This window comes from Rosa chinensis, chromosome 2 (genome assembly GCF_002994745.2).
Source record: "Rosa chinensis cultivar Old Blush chromosome 2, RchiOBHm-V2, whole genome shotgun sequence".
NCBI lineage: Eukaryota > Viridiplantae > Streptophyta > Magnoliopsida > Rosales > Rosaceae > Rosa > Rosa chinensis.
In genome coordinates, this window is record NC_037089.1 from 13,191,264 (window position 1) to 13,208,781 (window position 17,518).

At 37.9% G+C, this 17,518-nt stretch overlaps 1 protein-coding gene, 2 long non-coding RNA genes and 1 other non-coding gene across 4 annotated transcripts; 3 read left to right on the forward strand and 1 right to left on the reverse strand.

Annotated features, from left to right (window-relative positions):
• Window positions 1-2,445: 2,445 nt before the first annotated feature.
• LOC112185648 (SUN domain-containing protein 2) lies at window positions 2,446-7,905 on the reverse strand. Its single transcript, XM_040513985.1, has 4 exons — window positions 7,688-7,905; window positions 7,064-7,539; window positions 3,471-6,452; window positions 2,446-3,371 (listed from the first exon to the last, which is right to left on the reverse strand). Exons 3-4 carry the CDS (start codon window positions 3,559-3,561, stop codon window positions 2,563-2,565), a joined length of 900 nt encoding a protein of 299 aa, XP_040369919.1. The 5' UTR covers window positions 3,562-6,452; window positions 7,064-7,539; window positions 7,688-7,905; the 3' UTR covers window positions 2,446-2,562.
• A 3,747-nt stretch (window positions 7,906-11,652) lies between these two features.
• On the forward strand, window positions 11,653-12,528 carry LOC112186036. The gene is made up of 4 exons (XR_002930601.2): window positions 11,653-11,986; window positions 12,086-12,202; window positions 12,323-12,407; window positions 12,514-12,528. It is a non-coding gene; the product is annotated as an uncharacterized LOC112186036 (long non-coding RNA).
• A 1,569-nt stretch (window positions 12,529-14,097) lies between these two features.
• On the forward strand, window positions 14,098-15,284 carry LOC112183724. The gene is made up of 4 exons (XR_005807119.1): window positions 14,098-14,336; window positions 14,417-14,590; window positions 14,694-14,821; window positions 14,980-15,284. It is a non-coding gene; the product is annotated as an uncharacterized LOC112183724 (transcript).
• Window positions 15,285-15,340: 56 nt separating this feature from the next.
• LOC112186037 lies at window positions 15,341-16,113 on the forward strand. Its single transcript, XR_002930602.2, has 3 exons — window positions 15,341-15,548; window positions 15,659-15,702; window positions 15,796-16,113. It is a non-coding gene; the product is annotated as an uncharacterized LOC112186037 (long non-coding RNA).
• The last annotated feature ends 1,405 nt before the right edge of the window (window positions 16,114-17,518 follow it).

A 17,518-nucleotide genomic window follows, 5' to 3' on the forward strand; every position in this document is an offset into this window, starting at 1 on the left:
AAAATGCTTGTGTTCAGTAGGCAAAGTGAATGCATGCATGGATAGGTTTTCCAAGGAACTCATTTTCATTCCACGAGAGAGAAGAATGTAAATACAGCGAAGTTAAACGTGTTCCATTTGTTGCATTCAAGATCACAGCACTAAATCTTCAATATGAGAGGCTGTGTCATAACATCATCACCTTGAATAGTCAAACTTATCCTCTAGCTAGAAGTCGTGGTCCTTCTTTTAGGAAGGGCCAAAATGGATCAGTGATTCAGGGTAGATCTGGGCGGATTCGAACCACCATTATCCAAACCACAAGGGTCTCAACCGTTTTGAGCTTACAGATCTTGAATTGAACAGTAAGGCGAGACTACGATTCTGAATGAGCAGCCCCTTGATAGATGATTTCAATTTCAAAGATTAGAATCCTGCTAATTGATTAGGCTTTAGATTATTTTGTTGAGCAATTCAAATCAGCTCTAGTATGGGCCTACAAATACAAGGGCCATGAAAGTTGGGAAAATACAAACTCTGTGTCACCAAAATAGTTTCGCTAACAACAGATGAAATGAATGCCAACCATGCAGATTTGCTTGAAAACAGAGAGACTGCAAGAATTCAAATCATTTGGGCTAAAACAACAGTTGGAGTGCAGGCAAAGTGGCAAACCATGCCGACCTGTAGCTGAATTTTAAAAAGACAAAATTCAAAAATCAAAATAGTTGAAAAAAAAATCAGTGAAGAAAAAAATTTCCAAGGGCCAAATCATGGCTCAAAAACAACATACAAACGGGAACAATGATTTCCAAATTGGTGTAAAAAAATTATTTAAAAAAGGTACAAAATTTAATAGAATATATGAAAGCTGAACTCAGTTGATTTTCCAAAGACTTGGCTCATAGGAACTGTGCACCCAATTAAATCTCAAAATCTTGAAATATAATCGATTTTAGGTTTAAGAGGAATGTCATTTAGGTATCAATAGAATATATAAAATCAGTTAATTTTCCAAAAACTTGGCTCGTACAAGCTGTGCACCTTTAAATCTCAAAATCTTGAAATCAAACACACAAATAATCGCTTTTAGCTTTCAAAGGAATGTCGCTTAGTATCAATCGCAGATAGAAATGAGTACAACCATGGTAGCAACATGTAAAACTTTGTTACTTTAATCTTGTAAAAACCATAACCAGGTATCAACATTTATTTCATTGAAACCAGTTCTATTCGGATTCCAGGAGTAATGATATTGTAACATGGTTCAATGCTGGCTCGTAGCAAATGCAATTAGATTGGGATTCGAACTCCGAGTCATATTTAAAGCAGGTTTATTGTCGGAGAATTGGATTCGGAGTCCAAAGATTTATTATTATAAGTCTATTAATTCAACTACTTACATAGTTGAAAGCTTTCAATGGTTTTCGAAAACTATGCGGCAAGCCAGGATCATACCATGTATGCAGTATGCCTAGACCAATCTAAGCTCATGAATTCTTTGTACCATGTCGCGCTAGTACAAGAGTTGCTTAGTTGATTACGCCACATCCAATTACCATAAATTAAAAGGAAGAAATAAAGATTTACATGTTTTTTGAGTGCTTTTAATCGTCTAAACAATGATTTAATTTTTGTCATGTTATACTCTAAATATACGTTATTATTGTTGTAGTATGGGTTAATAGTGTTGAGGATTGACGCGTCCCTAATCAATGATCATGAGATGATGAAAGATAATGAAATATTGTAAAATTGATAAAGAGAAAGTCCATATAAGTTACCAATCAATCAATTTAAAAGGAACTAAAATCAACAATAAAACAGAAAAAAAAACAGTGAATAGCATGAGGGAATACGAGGTATAGAACTCTGAGCTCATGAATTTTTTCTACCTTGTGGCGCTAATATAGTGTTATACTGCTTAGGTTTTTTAGTTTTTTTTTTTTTTTTTTTTTTTTTTTTTTTTTTTTTTTTTAATAAAAAGGAGGTACTGGGAAGGACCACAAGGAGGCACGCAATGGCCTTTTTTACCCGAAGTTCAACACAGTGCCGTGCCAAAGACGCAGCGACACCCCCCTCCGGGCATCGAGTACACCAAATAGGTGGGCTTGCCCTCCCCGCATAGTCTTTTCCATACACAAGGCTCGAACTTGAGACCTCTGCCTCAAGTCCCTCAACTTGCTTAAGGAGCACAGTCAACTTGCCAACTGAACTGGACCATGTGGGTGTGTTATACTGCTTAGTTGATTAGGCCATGTCCAGTTATCATGAACTAAAAGAAAACAAAAAAAACAAAAACATTCGATCCATTATTTAATTGCTTTTAACTTATTTCTGTCCTACTATATCATGCAAATACGTTAATATTATAGTCTTGTTTGGTAGTGGTCAGTATTGACGCATTCCTAATTAATGATCAAGATATTATGAAAGATGGTAAAGTTGATCAGAGGGCTAAACACATAACCAGAAAATCCAAATAAGTTAGCTATCAATAGGCAAAGTTCAAAAGGGAACTATAACCAACAGGAAAAAGAAAGGAAAAAAAAACAGTGAAGCTAAACTTATTCGAATGAGGGACTACGATCGAGGTTTATGGCCATGAACTCTGAGCCGATATATGCAAGTAGACACGGGGCTTCCATTGTTGGATCCAAATTGCAACTCCACCATGTTAACAATGGCCTCATCGCGGGCCTTCGCCACCGATCCCGACACACCACATGTCTGAACATTGCTCTTCCGAACGTCGTAACTGAACTCGGCCAAAACAAACTCATTCTTCTTGCCATCATACCGATCATGCTGCAACCAAGCGGTTACGCGGCAATCCTTGGGAGCATCGGACCGGTCATCAACAACACTATCCAAAACATGTTCAATAGTAATAGCCTCCGGCACAATAGGCTCCCTTAGCTTGACCACAACAAAGCCACTCCTCCCTTTCAAGGGAAAACACCGGCCTGGCTCTCCGAAACTAGGGCTCAACATATGAATGGCTTTATGGTGAACCCCATTCCACCACGTACTCCACCAGCCAAGCCATGGCCAGTCCCTCTCATAACGAGGCTCAGAATGGTCCACAACGGTAGCGCCCCAGCTAGCCGCGGCGTAGTCCGCCCTTGCGAGCCCGTCCGCCGCGTGCTTCTGAATCGCCTTCTCGACCCTATTGTCAATAGCTATGCGCCCAACAACGACGATCAGCTCAAGGAAAAAGAGCAAGACGGCAGAGAGAATGAGGAAGTCGAGCCAATGAGGCGATTTGTTAACGGTTGGGGCTTGGCGAGTGGGGGGAGCGGAATAAGGTGTATGGGCGGGTCTTCTAGTTTGAGCGGTGACGGCCATCTCTCTTGGTAGGAAAAAGAGTTGGAGATTTTTATTGTGGCACCCTGTTATACATAGCTTATTGGTATTACTATTACCGTATTAGAACTAAAAGATAAAAGATAAAAAAATAGATAAAATATGCTAAAATTATAAAATTTGACCCATTCTCAAATTTGGGTTTGGCTTCCGACCCAATTTTGCTATTGGGCTTGATTTCCGGCCCACTCTGTTCATTGGGATGTTGTTCAACATTTGGAATGCCTCTGGGCCCCTACTCGTTATTGGTATTGGATTTGAGACCCAGGTTTATAGTATCTGTTCGTGAAAGTTCGTCTGCCAACATGATCATGTTCTGACACCCTTGGCCGGCTTCAATCTTTAGGTGGGAGAGTGCCCTCATTCCGGCACCAAATTGGTTTTAGTCAATTGTACGATTGGGGTTGTATGGGTAGTCAAACCACTGACTACTCAATTCACTACACGGCTGCAATCCGTAGTGTTTAATCAGCGCTGTGTTTCGACACTGCTACTTTTGTATTTTTAATTATTTGTATTTTTAATTATTTGTATTTCAGATGCAATTTTTACATATTTTTCTTTCGCTTTGTTTATTTGCTTTATTTATGCCTTTTGACACAGCATCGTTGTAATTTTTCAATTTCAATAAAGGACTGACATCATTCAACTAAAAAAAAAATCATTTGCGACATTAACAAAATATTATTACTATAAAAAAATTAACTCTTAAAGATTGACTCTTTTGAACATGAATCGGTATAGAATAGTATAATTACTAGCCTTTTAAACCGCATACAAGCAAGCAAATAACATAAGATGATCATTATTCATGATATAATCTTCTGGGTAACTAAAAATAGTGGAAGGCTGAAAGCACAAGAACAAGTCTGGAAGCGACATCTTGAGTGTTTTTTTTTTTTTTTGAAAATACTAGGAAGGGTCCCGTTCCCCTGGTCAGCAGCTGACCAGAGATTTTGTGCTCAACTACCGTCCGATTTTAATCGGACGGTTGACATGTATTTAAATTTTTCAGAGATGATACATGTCAACCGTCCGATTTCAATCGGACGGTAGTTGAGCACAAAATCCCTGGTCAGCTGCTGACCAGGGGAACATCACAACACGGAAAGTAAATACAGAAGTACAGAACCCGAGACAGCGTGACTCAAAACGGTCAAAGTTAAAAACATTCAGGGCATTTAAGGGGAAGCTGATCTTCCCAAACTGTAGGCGACAACTTCAATATAATTTGCGTTGCACATACGGAGGCTACGGTAAACGTAAACCAAATGAAAGACAAAAACACCAATGCTTCAGAAAAGCCCAAAAAAGAAAAGAAAAAGAAAGAAAAGCAGGAATCAATGTGATGTTCCGCTGAGGTCCCCTTCTACTGACCAAAACGAAAGACCCTCCTGAAATTATCAAGGCAGATTTAGAAAGCACACTCTAAATGTTAAAAGATGCTACAATGCTAGTGTTCAGCAGGCGAAGTGAAGACGCACTAAATCTTCCATATGAGAGGCTGTGTCATAAGCTCATCACCTTAAATTGTCAAACTCATCCTTTAGCCAGAAGTTGTGGTCCAAATTTTAGGAAGAGCCCATACAGATCAGTAATTCAGGGTAGATCTGGGTGGATTCGAACCACCAATATCCAAACCACAAGGGCTCAGACGCTCAACCGTTTTGAGCTTACAGATCTTGAATTTAACAGAAATTGCATAACGGCGAGACCACGATTCTGAATGAGCTGCCCCCTTAATAAATGATTTCAATTTAAAATATCAGAACCCTGCTAATTGTTTAAAGACTTTCAGATAATTATTTTGTTGAGCAATTCAAGTCAGCTGTAGTATGGGGATAAAAATATACAAGGATCATGAACGTTGGGAAAAAACAAACTCTGGTTAACAAAATAGTTCCACTAACAGCAGGATAACAACATATGAAATGAATGCCAACCATGCAAACCTGCTTGGATAATTTTAAAGAGACTGTAAGAATTCAAAGCAGTGGGGCTAAAACAACAGCTGGAGTGCAGGCAAACCATGGCAACCTCTCTGAATTTTAAACACAAAACGAGACCATAAATTCAAACCAGTTGAAAAAAATCACTGAAGATAAAATTTCAAAGGACCAAATCATGAAATCAGTCGGATTTTCCTCTGTGAAGAAAACGTTTCCAAGGACCAAATCACAACTCTTATGGCCATAAAAAAAGTGAGCCTGCAACTTCATATAAAAAAAAAAAAAATTAAGGAAGGCCACTTCGGCAAAAAGTAAAAATTTCAAAGGGGAACAATGATTTCCGTACTGGTTAAAAAAACAAAGTTTAAAATTTAGTAGAATATATGAAAGCTGAATCATTTGATTTTCCAAGGATTCGGCTCATAGGAACTCTGCACCCATTTATTTAAATCTCAAAATCTTGAAATCTAACACAATCAATTTTAACTTTGAAAGGAACAATGGGACCAAATATGGCTCAAAAAGAACATACACGGGAACAATGACAAAAAAATAAAAAAGGAACAAAATATATATAGTAGAATATATGAGAGCTGAAATCAGTTGATTTTCCAAAGACATCGCTCATAGGAACTGTGCACCTTTAAATCTCAAAAGGATTGAAATCAAACACAAATAATCGAATTTAACTTTCGAAGGAATTTCCTTTAGGTATCAATTGCAGATATAAATGAGTACAACCATGGTAGCAACATGCAAAACTTCTTGTAAAAAACATAACCATGTATCAAAATTTATTTCATTGAGATCAGGTCATATCCAAAAACCCTTTTTCATCATATAAGAATCTGCACAAGTATCATGATAACGAAAGAATATAACACAACCACCAAACAATTTAAAGGAAGAGTTCACTAATCTGGGATCATGATTGACATACCAATACATCTGAATTTAATGAATGATACTTGAATAAATCTGATAGTGATATAATAAAACCATCTGAAAGAATAGGTTCACTTATGCTGGCTGATCATGACTTGACATATAATACATCCGAGTTCAATCAATAGATACTTAGTGAGAAGTTACTTCAACCTGAGCCTCCAGAGGTGATCCCAACCCCCAGCCATCTGATAGAGAGATATTGCTTCAAGCCTTGAAGATTCTTCAGAAGTCAGAACCAATTTTATATTCATAATTGAAGCCATTTGTGAACACATATTACAATACACGGACGTAGATTTGAAACAACAACCCAGTACACAAACTACAATCTTACATAACAGAAATAAATAAATTCCAGCCAATATGCCAGAGAATACTTGATCAATTGTTTGTCTGCACTGTATATGAATAATAACATGGATGCAAGGCACTGATTAAGTGCAGAAAATGGAAAGAGAATTGGATAGCCGAAGATGTAATTGACATAGATCAGAAGTTACAAAGTTGTTCAATCAGAATTGCAAGGATTACCACATGTCTATCAATTGTAAACCCTTTTAATTTCACTGCTTTGATGATCCAGATTAGCAAAACCAAAATCAAATAACTAAATGTCTATCAATTGTTTACGTGTGGCATAGATATGATTCATAGTCTCATGGATTCTATCTGCGCTTTCATATTGCAACAACTACTTGTGTGTGCATGGAAGTAACGGTTGCCATGTATCTAGAGATAGCAAATATTTGTGCCAGAATTAAGATTATTGGTGTAACTATTTGAGAATTAAAGGAAAAGAATTACGCAGATGCAGATGATACCTTTGGTGTCGCCGAAGTTGTCCAGAACCTGAGATTCGGCTGGTTTGGATGAGCAGAACGAGCAAATAAAAAGTAAAGAAAGCAGAACACAGAGGGGAAGAGACCCTGGGCTATAAAAAAAAAATCCCCATGCTGTCTCCCCCTCGAACCAACAAATTTCTTTTTTTTTTATTAAGTTTTTCTTTGACCTGCCATGCAAGCGCACCTGCCATGGCAAAGGCCGGATGACAAAGATCGGTCCAGGACTCAGCTCATTCACTAAGCCTATCGTCCCGATTTCTTATACATCCTTGTTCCAAATCCAAGCTTTCCCTTTGTGCTCACAAATTGTCAAATTACAATCGTGCCAAACCAGTAATACCATAACTCTAGGTAACCAACAATCGAATCTCCAGACAAAACGAAACGAGATTGGATCTGCATAGAAACTCCTAGGCACAACACCTTCAGATTCGAGGAAAGCTCCATCGTCTCAGCTGATTACCACAAACAAATAAACAAAATTAAACGAAACAGAATCGAAAACCAAAGCAGACAAAAACAGAGCATAATCATATACACTGAAATTAAACGAACGAGAGTATATACTGAGTCAATTTCAACGGATTGGAAGCATAATCTGACCTGCAAATCGATGAAGAAGCATAAGAACACCACCAGCTGAAGCCGATTACAGACTCTAAAAGCTTCAGGTCTTAAAACCACCATCACCGTGTAGATCTCGGGGAGACCTAATCGAATTCCGGATCCATAAACACAGAACGGAATCCATACAGAACGGATCTGAAGGAACAGAGACAAATACGAAGACGAACGCAAGGCGCGTTTGATTATTTCCTTGAACGCTCCTCGTCCTTTTAAATAAAGAGCGGCAGGGAACGGACGGTGGAGATTGACACGTTATCGCTTTAGATGGACGGCTGGCGATGGGGCTGACGAGGCGGTGGGATTAAAAAGCACGTATCTGATGCCAGTGGGGCATTGCGTAGTTGCTGGGCAATTATTATGTGGTGACCGCTTCAAACACGACAACCGAAATTGCCGACATACAGATGGGGACATGCCCTTCTGGTGCGAAACACGTGGTTAGGGCGATTATTTCAACTTTCAACAACTATTTCTTATTCAATTTAGTTAACCCCCCTTCTAGATTATTCGATACTTGGGCCGTTGAAAACATATATTGGCCCAATGTTATGACTGTGCGGGCTTTATGGGCTGCTAAATATATTTCGTTCCATCGGACAGAGCCCAAATCTAGACCCTAACGCAGGCGCGGCTTGAATAAGCCTCTGGATCATTTACCTAATTTGAGCCGACCACTAAAAATTTTGCGTGCCCCATAATCCCATATCCCCATTTTAATTAAAAAATCATTGTAGACTGTCAAATTCTGATCACTGGTCGTCAGACTCTAAAATCCGGTCACAAGACTCCGATCACTGACAACCTCGTCGGAGGTTCCTAAAGAGATCAAGAAGACTTTTATTACCTCCCAATAAAATTCAATATTTTTTATTAAATAAATAATAAAAAAATTTATTGAGTATTATTAGAGGGCAATAACACTTCCATCACGGAATTTCGAAGGTCGGCTACATGATTCAGTTAAAGTCTCTGAGTGAGAGAGAGAGAGAGGGTAAAATTATAAAAAAAAAAAAATTAATAAAAATGGAATTAGTGTAGCTCAAATTTGAGTAAATAGACTTTATATATATATATATATATATATATATCACTACAAGAAATTTGGGTATATGCAAGGGGTTTATTTGCAAGGAGTCAAAATTCCTTGCATTTGGATTGATAATACCAAGAATTATATAAGTCCTTGCATTTAGTTTGGAGATAATGCCAGGAACACATAAAGTCCTTGCATTTTGTTTGTTAAAATATAAAAAACGTAAAAGTCTTTGTATTTGCTTTTCATTTCCTTGCATAATTGGTTGAGCGGGATCTTTGGCGCTCTTAGGTTAACTCATTAATTTTTTTTTTCACTCTCTCCCTTCCTGTCTTTCTCCATCTCTCCATTCTCTCTCCTCTCCCACTTCCCATAGCCAAATTTTAGTCTCATTTCCTCTCATACTCAACCAAACCAGTATCTAGGGTTTCTCCACTTCAAAGTCACCCTCCGATCTCCTCTTATTCAAACCTAGAACCCTCCTCTTCCCTTTTCCAATTTCAAATTCGACCGCAGCGATTCCCAATTCCATAAATATGATCACAGCTCTGGCAACGCCTAGAGATGGTATAGCAATTTCAAGAAGGCTATTACCTAGATATTCACAGAGTACTTGCGCCGGGCTATGGAGATTCGTATCATTTTGGATGACGACGGTCCCAGCCCGGCCTCTAACGGTGATGCTGCGGTGGTTACTAGTCTGAAGACCAAGCTCCGAGCCCGGCTTAATTTGCCGGTCAAGTTCCCTCAGTTCTTTACTGGTTAGTTTGTTTGCTTCTGATAATGGCTTGGTTTTACTTTGTTGTGTTGCTATGTTTTGAATGTTTGGTAATGTTGATTGTAGCTAGAGTGCTAGGATTTTTGTTTTAGTTATTGCAGGAACCCCAAAATACCTCAGTTCCCCCGAGATGAAGAACCAAGCCTAAAATACCGAACACCCAAATCTAGCTATGCCGTCTATCTTTTCAAGTTCTCAGTGCAGATTTGTATTTATGCTTGGCAGTAGATCTAGCCTCAAATCGCCCTGACACCACTCTCAGTATCCCCTTGTCCCTCTATCTCTCCTGGGTTTAATTTGATAGCTTTTAATTAATGGTTTAGGTTTGACTTTAATGGATTCTGGGTATCATTATTTGGTTTAATATTGTTTTGGTGTGAATGCAATTTGCTTAAAGTTTGTCAGATTGCATTTGAATTTCAAGATTTTGATTTTTCTTTAATGCAGTATCATGTTACACTCTTTCTCAGCCCTCAAGCTTCTTTGTAAAAGCTTTAATGTTTTGCACCATAAGCTGTCTAGTGGGTCCCCAAGTCTCTTGCAACTTTATGTGGGTAAGTTTTCTTCAAATTATTTCATTGTCTGAGTAATGTTGAGATGATATGATATAGTCCTTGCTAGATTTTGGTGTTGCGTATGAATTTGACAGTCATGTTGGGAGTATGTGAAAAAGTTCAATGCTTTGTTAGTTTGTTAGTGTTAGATAGAGTCATGGAATCAAGATGGACATAAGTTGATTCATCTTCTAGTCTTCTATAGTAATAGTTTACTATTGAAAACTTGAGTTGCCTTCCAATGGGAACAAATGGATGAAAATTATCTTCGTAACACAAGGCTTCTTGAATGGTAATGGATGCTCTTACCCATTTTGCATCCTTTATTTTTAATAGTTCAATGCAGGGGAAGAACATATCATAGAGCTGTCCTCTAGAAATCTTTATCTTTGTTCTCTTCTATAGTTTGCTGCCAAAACAGGGGTTTAAAAGCTAAGAATATATTCTCTAGGCAAGTTATGAAGCTTTATACACCTAATCTCTGTGATATATGAATCTGATATTTTTAAATTTTATGATTACTTTCTTCTTTCTAATAACAGTGTTCTACTACTACTCTGTTCCTCTGTGCCTCTTCTGCTGTCTCTGCCTCAAACTTTCTATAGGACTGTAAGTTCACTAAGTTGTAAAGCTTATTATTTTCAATTGTGCATCTTTCTTACTTTATAAATTTTATGAATGATGATGAATGAATCTATTAGCTATGCATCGACTAACATCTATCTACGAATCTATAATATTCTTTTTCTGTAATTGGCTTATGGCTTGCGTTCAGGGTTGGTTAATTAATTGTTTATGTGTCTGTTCAATTTCAGGTATTTGAATAAATATTGTTGCTGTTTCTTAGTTCAAATGAGATTGTTTCAGGTATTTAAATTATACATTTATGTTTATTGTTCACTAGTACAAAAAGTTAATCACACAACACTAATCACACAACAGAACACAAATCATCTGTTATGTGTTGAAGTCAGTTTAATCATACAACGGTGCTGGTTGAATTATGTTGTGTGAATGCCAACAAAGTGATAACTTTTTTATAGGAACTACATTGCACAACGGAAATTAAGCATGGTCCGTCGTCTGAGCCTTAAAAATTTAGCGGAAGATTTCCCTCCACTTCGGAGTTTCGGATGGATGTTGAAAAGCTGAAATCTGGGCTATTAGGACAACGGGTTTTATTATTGCCGTTGTGTGATTGAAAAACTAAGCACCAAAGTTGAAGGATGCTTGCTTGAATGTCTTCACCGAGATAGGGCTAGTGCAAGCTACAATAATCATACAACAGATTTAAGGTTTTCCGTTGTGTGAACATGCAACTGGCGGTAACATTTTAACCAAAAATGTTGAAGGCGCCATGTTTCCCTCCATGATTTCACATTTTATACATTCAGACGACAGTGAGATATATTTCCGTTGTGTGAATAACTTAAGAAAATTTTTAGCTAGGTTTTGATTCCCACATCATGTCTAAAAGAAAGAAAGAACTTAGCTCTCTCTCTCTCTCTCTCTCTCTCTCTCTCTCTCTCTCTCTCTCTCTCTCTCTCTCTCTCTCTCTCTCTCTCTCTCTCTCTCTCTCTCTCTCTCTCTCTCTCTCTCTCTCTCGACTGCATATCCCTTGCACTTAGCTCTCTCTCTCAATCTGGCTTGTTGCTATCGTGCTTTGCTGCTGCCGGTCCCGACTCTGCCACCGTTCGCGATTTCTCTCTCTCGATCTGCCACCGGTCGCGATTTCTCTCCCCGTTCGGATCCATTTTGGTTCCGCCTTCCAGAGTTCCAAGCTCCAGCCACCGAGCCACCTCCCCTTTCAGTCTGCCTGAGCCACCTCCTCTGCCACCGAGTCACCTTCACTGCAAGTCTATATCTCTGATCTCTGCGACTCCTTCAAGGCTTCAATCCCTGAATCTTAGGTAAACATCGATTACCCAGTACCCATGCTGATGATGTTTGATAATTGGGAATGGGTTGTCCAGATTTGTGAATCATGATGTTTGGTGTTTTGGGTCTAGGCCATCAAGGACTGGGTTCGTTGGGTTCGTGACGAAAGCATAGCCATCTCTAAAGCAAAACTAGTTCTCCCTCTCTCTTTCTCTAGGTTTTGCTCTTCACTTCCGCTACCGGCTTCTGTAAGTTGCTTATCTCTTTCTCTATAAAACAGCAACCCTGAAATTGATTTAAATCGCTATTGTCTTTGTTCGTTTGTGTGTTTCTCCTTTAACCAATTGCCACTATAATCTTTGTTTCAGAGCAGTAAGCAGCAGCTAGCTTCTCCGATGTCGAGTTTCATGCCAACAGCCAATCGATCAGAACACGAATCCCAACAAGTTTGAGGTCTAAATTCAATTCAACTTTTTGATTTTCTTTGATTTGATTCATGAATATATATATATATATATATATATTTGTTAATTTTGTGTAATTTGGATTCAATCAATAGGTCTCTGAACCTCCAAACGACTCCATTTCGAGCCTCAGCTTCATCCCCAAAGCCAATCACCTTGTCGCCACCTCCTGGGTCAACCAGGTTTCAATTCTTTCGCTTTTTATTCCTAAAAAAGCTATTGACTCTTAATCTGTAAGATAGTTATTGAATTTAATTGGTGCAATATGTTTTGTAGTAGTGATTATGATTTAGGAATAATATGCCTTTGTTTAGGTTTGATGTTGGGAGATACAACACAGTGGACAAAATCTTGCTAGTACCCTAAGGGAATGATTTCACATGACCATCAAGTACGGGGCAAATTCTCTGTCTTGTATTGTTTGATTTTATTGCTGACTCTATGTTACGTGAAACTACTTTGATTTTTGGTGTCTATCAGATGGCATCATCATCTATTATTTCTTGGGCTAACTAGTAGTCATTGCATCATCATATATATACAGAAGCGTCTGAAGAAAACGAGGTTGGAGGTTTAGGAAGAGAAGAAAATGACAGAGGTTGCTTGTTGTAAGTAGATATTCGGTAATTTCTCGATTCTTGACTGTTTATTATTTTGCTGCTTCTGTTTCTTATCAGTATTATGTTAACTTTGTATTTATGTATGAGGATGTAGAAGATTTTTAGATGCGTGGGGTTTTTGTTTATGCAATGTTGTTGTCTGTACTTGATGGAATCAGCATGAACAAGGATTTCATTGCAGTTCTTGTTTCTATTGTAAGATATAAATGACTATTACACTAGGATAGAAATAGTGGATTACGAGAAAAACAAGTAACTCTGCTAGGCATAAAAACTCTTAACTTCTTGGTGTTTGCATTTGATAGAGGGCTTGTGCATGTTGTGTTGTCAAAGCTTGACTTGTTCCCCTAATGGGCTGCTTTCCTTTGTCTGCGATATTAACAATCTAAAAACAAAGTCTCGAGTTCTTATGACGCATTTTCAAGCTAAATGCAAAAACCATGCACACAGAAGAGACATTCTGCTTATAAAAATACTATTGAATGTGTTACTGGAATTGTGTCAAGAACCATATCAACTAAGGTTCTGCTCAGATTAGCATCTGTTTACTTTTATGTGTGCTTCTATATGAATTTGGTAACAAGTCAACTCATTTTTATACTCCTCTTCTACAGGGCATGTTGGAAATATACAGCTCTTTGTCTGAAGCTGACAATAAGGAGTTTGAGACTGCATATAGTGCCTCCTATTATCCTTGCATGGACATCCTCTATGAATGCTATGAGGATGTAGCAAGCGGCAGTGAGATCCGTAGCATTGTTTTGGCTGGGCGGCGATTTTATGTATGTTCTCCTATCTGTTCCCAGTATTTAATAGTTTTTAGAATGTGATTCACAATGTTTTGAGCTATTAAGGTATCCATATGATTTAGTTTCTGTTTTGCGCCTCCATCTAATTCTGTACTCAACTTGATAAGCACACAATCCTTGAATCTAATGCAGATAGGACTTTGCCCAGAAGCTGCAAATCACTTGCAAGAAATGAAGGACATGCTAATTGCCATATCAAATGAACTGCTTGATGATGTCAATGAACTTTGCCTTCTTTCCTTTACAGCTGCATTCAGGAATGACCCCGTGAGATTTGATTCAGAGGTTCATCTACATAATGAGGCAGGAGGATATGCAGAGTGGAATTCATCATCAGTTTCATCCTCTTCTACGGATAAGTTTGGTTTCTCTTCTTTTCCTGTTGAGAGAGAACCTTACATCCCAAAGTTTGTTGAAGTTAACTATACTGAAGGTTCAAATGACAAGAAGTGGAGGGATGGTCCTTTCCCGTGGACTAAAGAACTGGAGGTGCTTACCTCGATTATATCATATTTCTTATTTGCATTACTTGTCACCCGAATTATTGACTGGCTACTGCCAACTTACAGGCTAATAATAAGAGAGTGTTTGGTAACCACTCTTTCCGCCTCAACCAAAGAGAGGTCATTAATGCTACAATGAGTGGCCATGATGTTTTCGTTTTAATGCCAATTGGAGGGGGTAAGAGCCTGACATATCAGGTACTTGAATCTTTTTCTCACGACTCTTTTGACTTGTTTCAGGTAATGTTTTTCTTCCAGACTTTATTTTCATTTGGATTTTACCTTTTCTTCTATTGAACAATATACAATGATGTTCCTTCCTCTGTGTTCTCATATCTGCTAGGCAAATATTCCTGCTGCTTACCTAAGTGCCAATATGGAGTGGAGTGAACAACAGGAGATTCTTAGAGCACCGAGTTCTGAATATTATAAATACAAGCTGTTATATGTCACCCCTGAAAAAGTTGCCAAGTGAGTGTTTGTTCCCTACAGTAGTTGTATCCTAGCAAACATATTCATTTCTGTGCCCTATGTTACATCAACGGCAGCACTTTATTAGTAGTGTATATTCCCTCTTGGTTTGTAGTTGTTGAGGTTTATATTAATTGGGTTGAGTTGTGCATATTCAGAGTGATCCTGAGTTAAATGTTGACCAGTTGGATAGTGCACTAAAAGACAATGTGGCAGCTGAAACTGATGCTCCTGCTGAATATAGTGAAAAGGAGGCATTTGATGATCATCAGTACAATGGTAAAGAACCAATCATCTGTTAGGTTAGTCATCACTGTAACTAGGCTTTTGTTTTTAAACTGTACACAAGTTTCAGTCTTTCAGATGTTTTGCATTGTGGAAAGGGAAAATCTGTAAGCAACGCCTTTGAATTGTACATGAATTGTAAAGACTTCGAAGCCTTTATTTCATCTTAAGAATATAACCATTGATAGTGCTCAGACCTTAAAGTTTGGTTAAAACCGTAAAAGGCAAGGGCATAAGAAAGAGAACTAAACCCATAAAAGAGTGCAACACTTGGTTATATATCAAACTTTAGCCGATCAAATTTTTTTATAATTTAGTGCTGGTTGTCCTGTTTCAGAGCTCTTTGAAAGATGACTGTACAGATAAAAGCATAGAAAGCCTTGATGAGGGAAAGACAGTATTAATGAAGGAAGCAATTGGAGAAGAAGCAAAGGATGCATTGGTGAGATGATTGTTGTGAAAAAGAATTTACTAATGCCATATTATTGGTGAGATGATTGCGTTTTGTATATGTTATGAACTATGTTAACAAATTCCCCTGAATGGATGCAGGTTTCAATTTCGAAGACATGCAAGCTTTTGAAGTCAATCTCAAGGTTGAAAGCTTTTGAAATATTGTTATTTGTTTTCGTCTGAGAGGGAATTTGTTTTTTATTCATATTGACTGATTGAATGTGATGTGAAATCAGAACCAGAAACCGGGGTTGTTGTTGTGGATGAGGATGGAAAACTAGAAGACAGAGTTGGAGTGGCCTTGAAATGTCTTCCAAACTATGATCCTGCTACCTGTTTGTTCGAAACAGTTTAAAGCTGCAACGGAATCACCCCCCTATACAGAAAGTGTGTGCGTAGGATTGGAGCATGCACACTCTTTTTTCCAGTTTCAAAGCGCAGAGACAGAGAGAGACTACACTTTGTTAGATCGCAGGTTTTGTTCCTTGGTTTGGGTTGGACTCTAAGGGCTTCTGCTTTTTGTGTCCTTCCCCTGCTGCATTGTGTTGTTAGATTTGGTTTGGATTGGATTGATATTATATCAGCTTTTGATTCATGTGTAGCTAGCTAGGAATGCTTTCTTGTTTGGTACATTACCTAGTCACTTGAATGTATGGATGTTTGAAAAATGGTAATGGAATGATATGGATTTGAGTACTTTTGATGTGGTAATTACTGTCCAATAGTCACTGGTTTGTTACTCAATTTGATTACAATATTCACACTACAGCTAACCAAATAGAGTAGTTGTGTGAACTAACAACCAACAACAAAAGAAACAAACTTCTGTTGTGTGAGATTCATAACACACAACAGAAACCAAATAGAGTAGTTGTGTGAACAAACAACCAACAACAAAAGAAACAAAGTTCTGTTGTGTGAGATTCATAACACACAACAGAAACCAAATAGAGTAGTTGTGTGAACTAACAACCAACAACAAAAGAAAACAAAGTTCTGTTGTGTGAGATTCATAACACACAACAGAAATGAAATCATCTCCGTTGTCTGAGTAATCAACAGACAAGGGATATAATTTCACTTCAGTTGTGTGTTATTAATCTCAGACAACAAAGAATGAGTAATATTTGTTGTGTGTTACATATCTCAGACAACAAAGAATGAGTTATATCTGTTGTGTGTTATGAATCTCACACAACAGTGAATTCTTTCTTCTGTTGTCTGAATGTGCTGAGGCATCGCCGCCCATGCCAAGCCAGGCACATGCTGCGCAGAACTCACACAACGGAAATAGGTATTTCTGTTGAGCAAACTATTATCACACAACGGTGAAATCACCGTTGTCTGATTTTTCAATCACACAACACTCCCTTAGACCACGGTGAGCTTGGTCATCACACAACACAAATCCACCGTCGTCTGATGACCTTTTTGTAGTAGTGGTTGGATTGCATGCAATTCTGTGGCATTTGTTTTTATTTTTTCATCATGTTTTTTGTTTCTGGGTTAGTTTCCTATATATTAATATGTTTATTTGCATGTTCTGCTTGCAGTATATCCCAGTGAAGAATATGAAGGCATGCTAAACAATATTCCAACAATCTGAGCCACTTCTTATTCAAAACGAATACAAATTGTAATCTTCTCATCAGTTGTCAGGATTTTCAATTTATCTAAATTCAGGTCAGTAATTCAAACTTGAATGTCCCTGTTGTGAGACCTCATTCTGTAAATTCTATATATTTGTGCTGCCTTCACACAAACTGTTAATTTTTAGGTAATACCATACCTCTTTCGTGATTAAATATAAAAATATAGTTGGATTTACAATTTTATGCTTTAAGAGTCCTTTTATTTTATTTCTTTCCTGTGGGACTTGGGGTATTGGATGAGTGAGAATATTCGCAACAGCCTCAGGTAGTACAGCTGTAGTCTTCAAAATTTGACTTCAATGACATG

Coding starts and splice junctions, on each gene's coding strand:
- LOC112185648 (XM_040513985.1), bottom strand. CDS start 3,561: ATGTTGAACAACATCCCAATGAACAGAGTGGGCCGGAAATCAAGCCCA. Junction 3,372..3,470: donor AAACCCAAATTTGAGAATGG/GTCAAATTTTAT, acceptor TATGTATAACAG/GGTGCCACAATAAAAATCTC.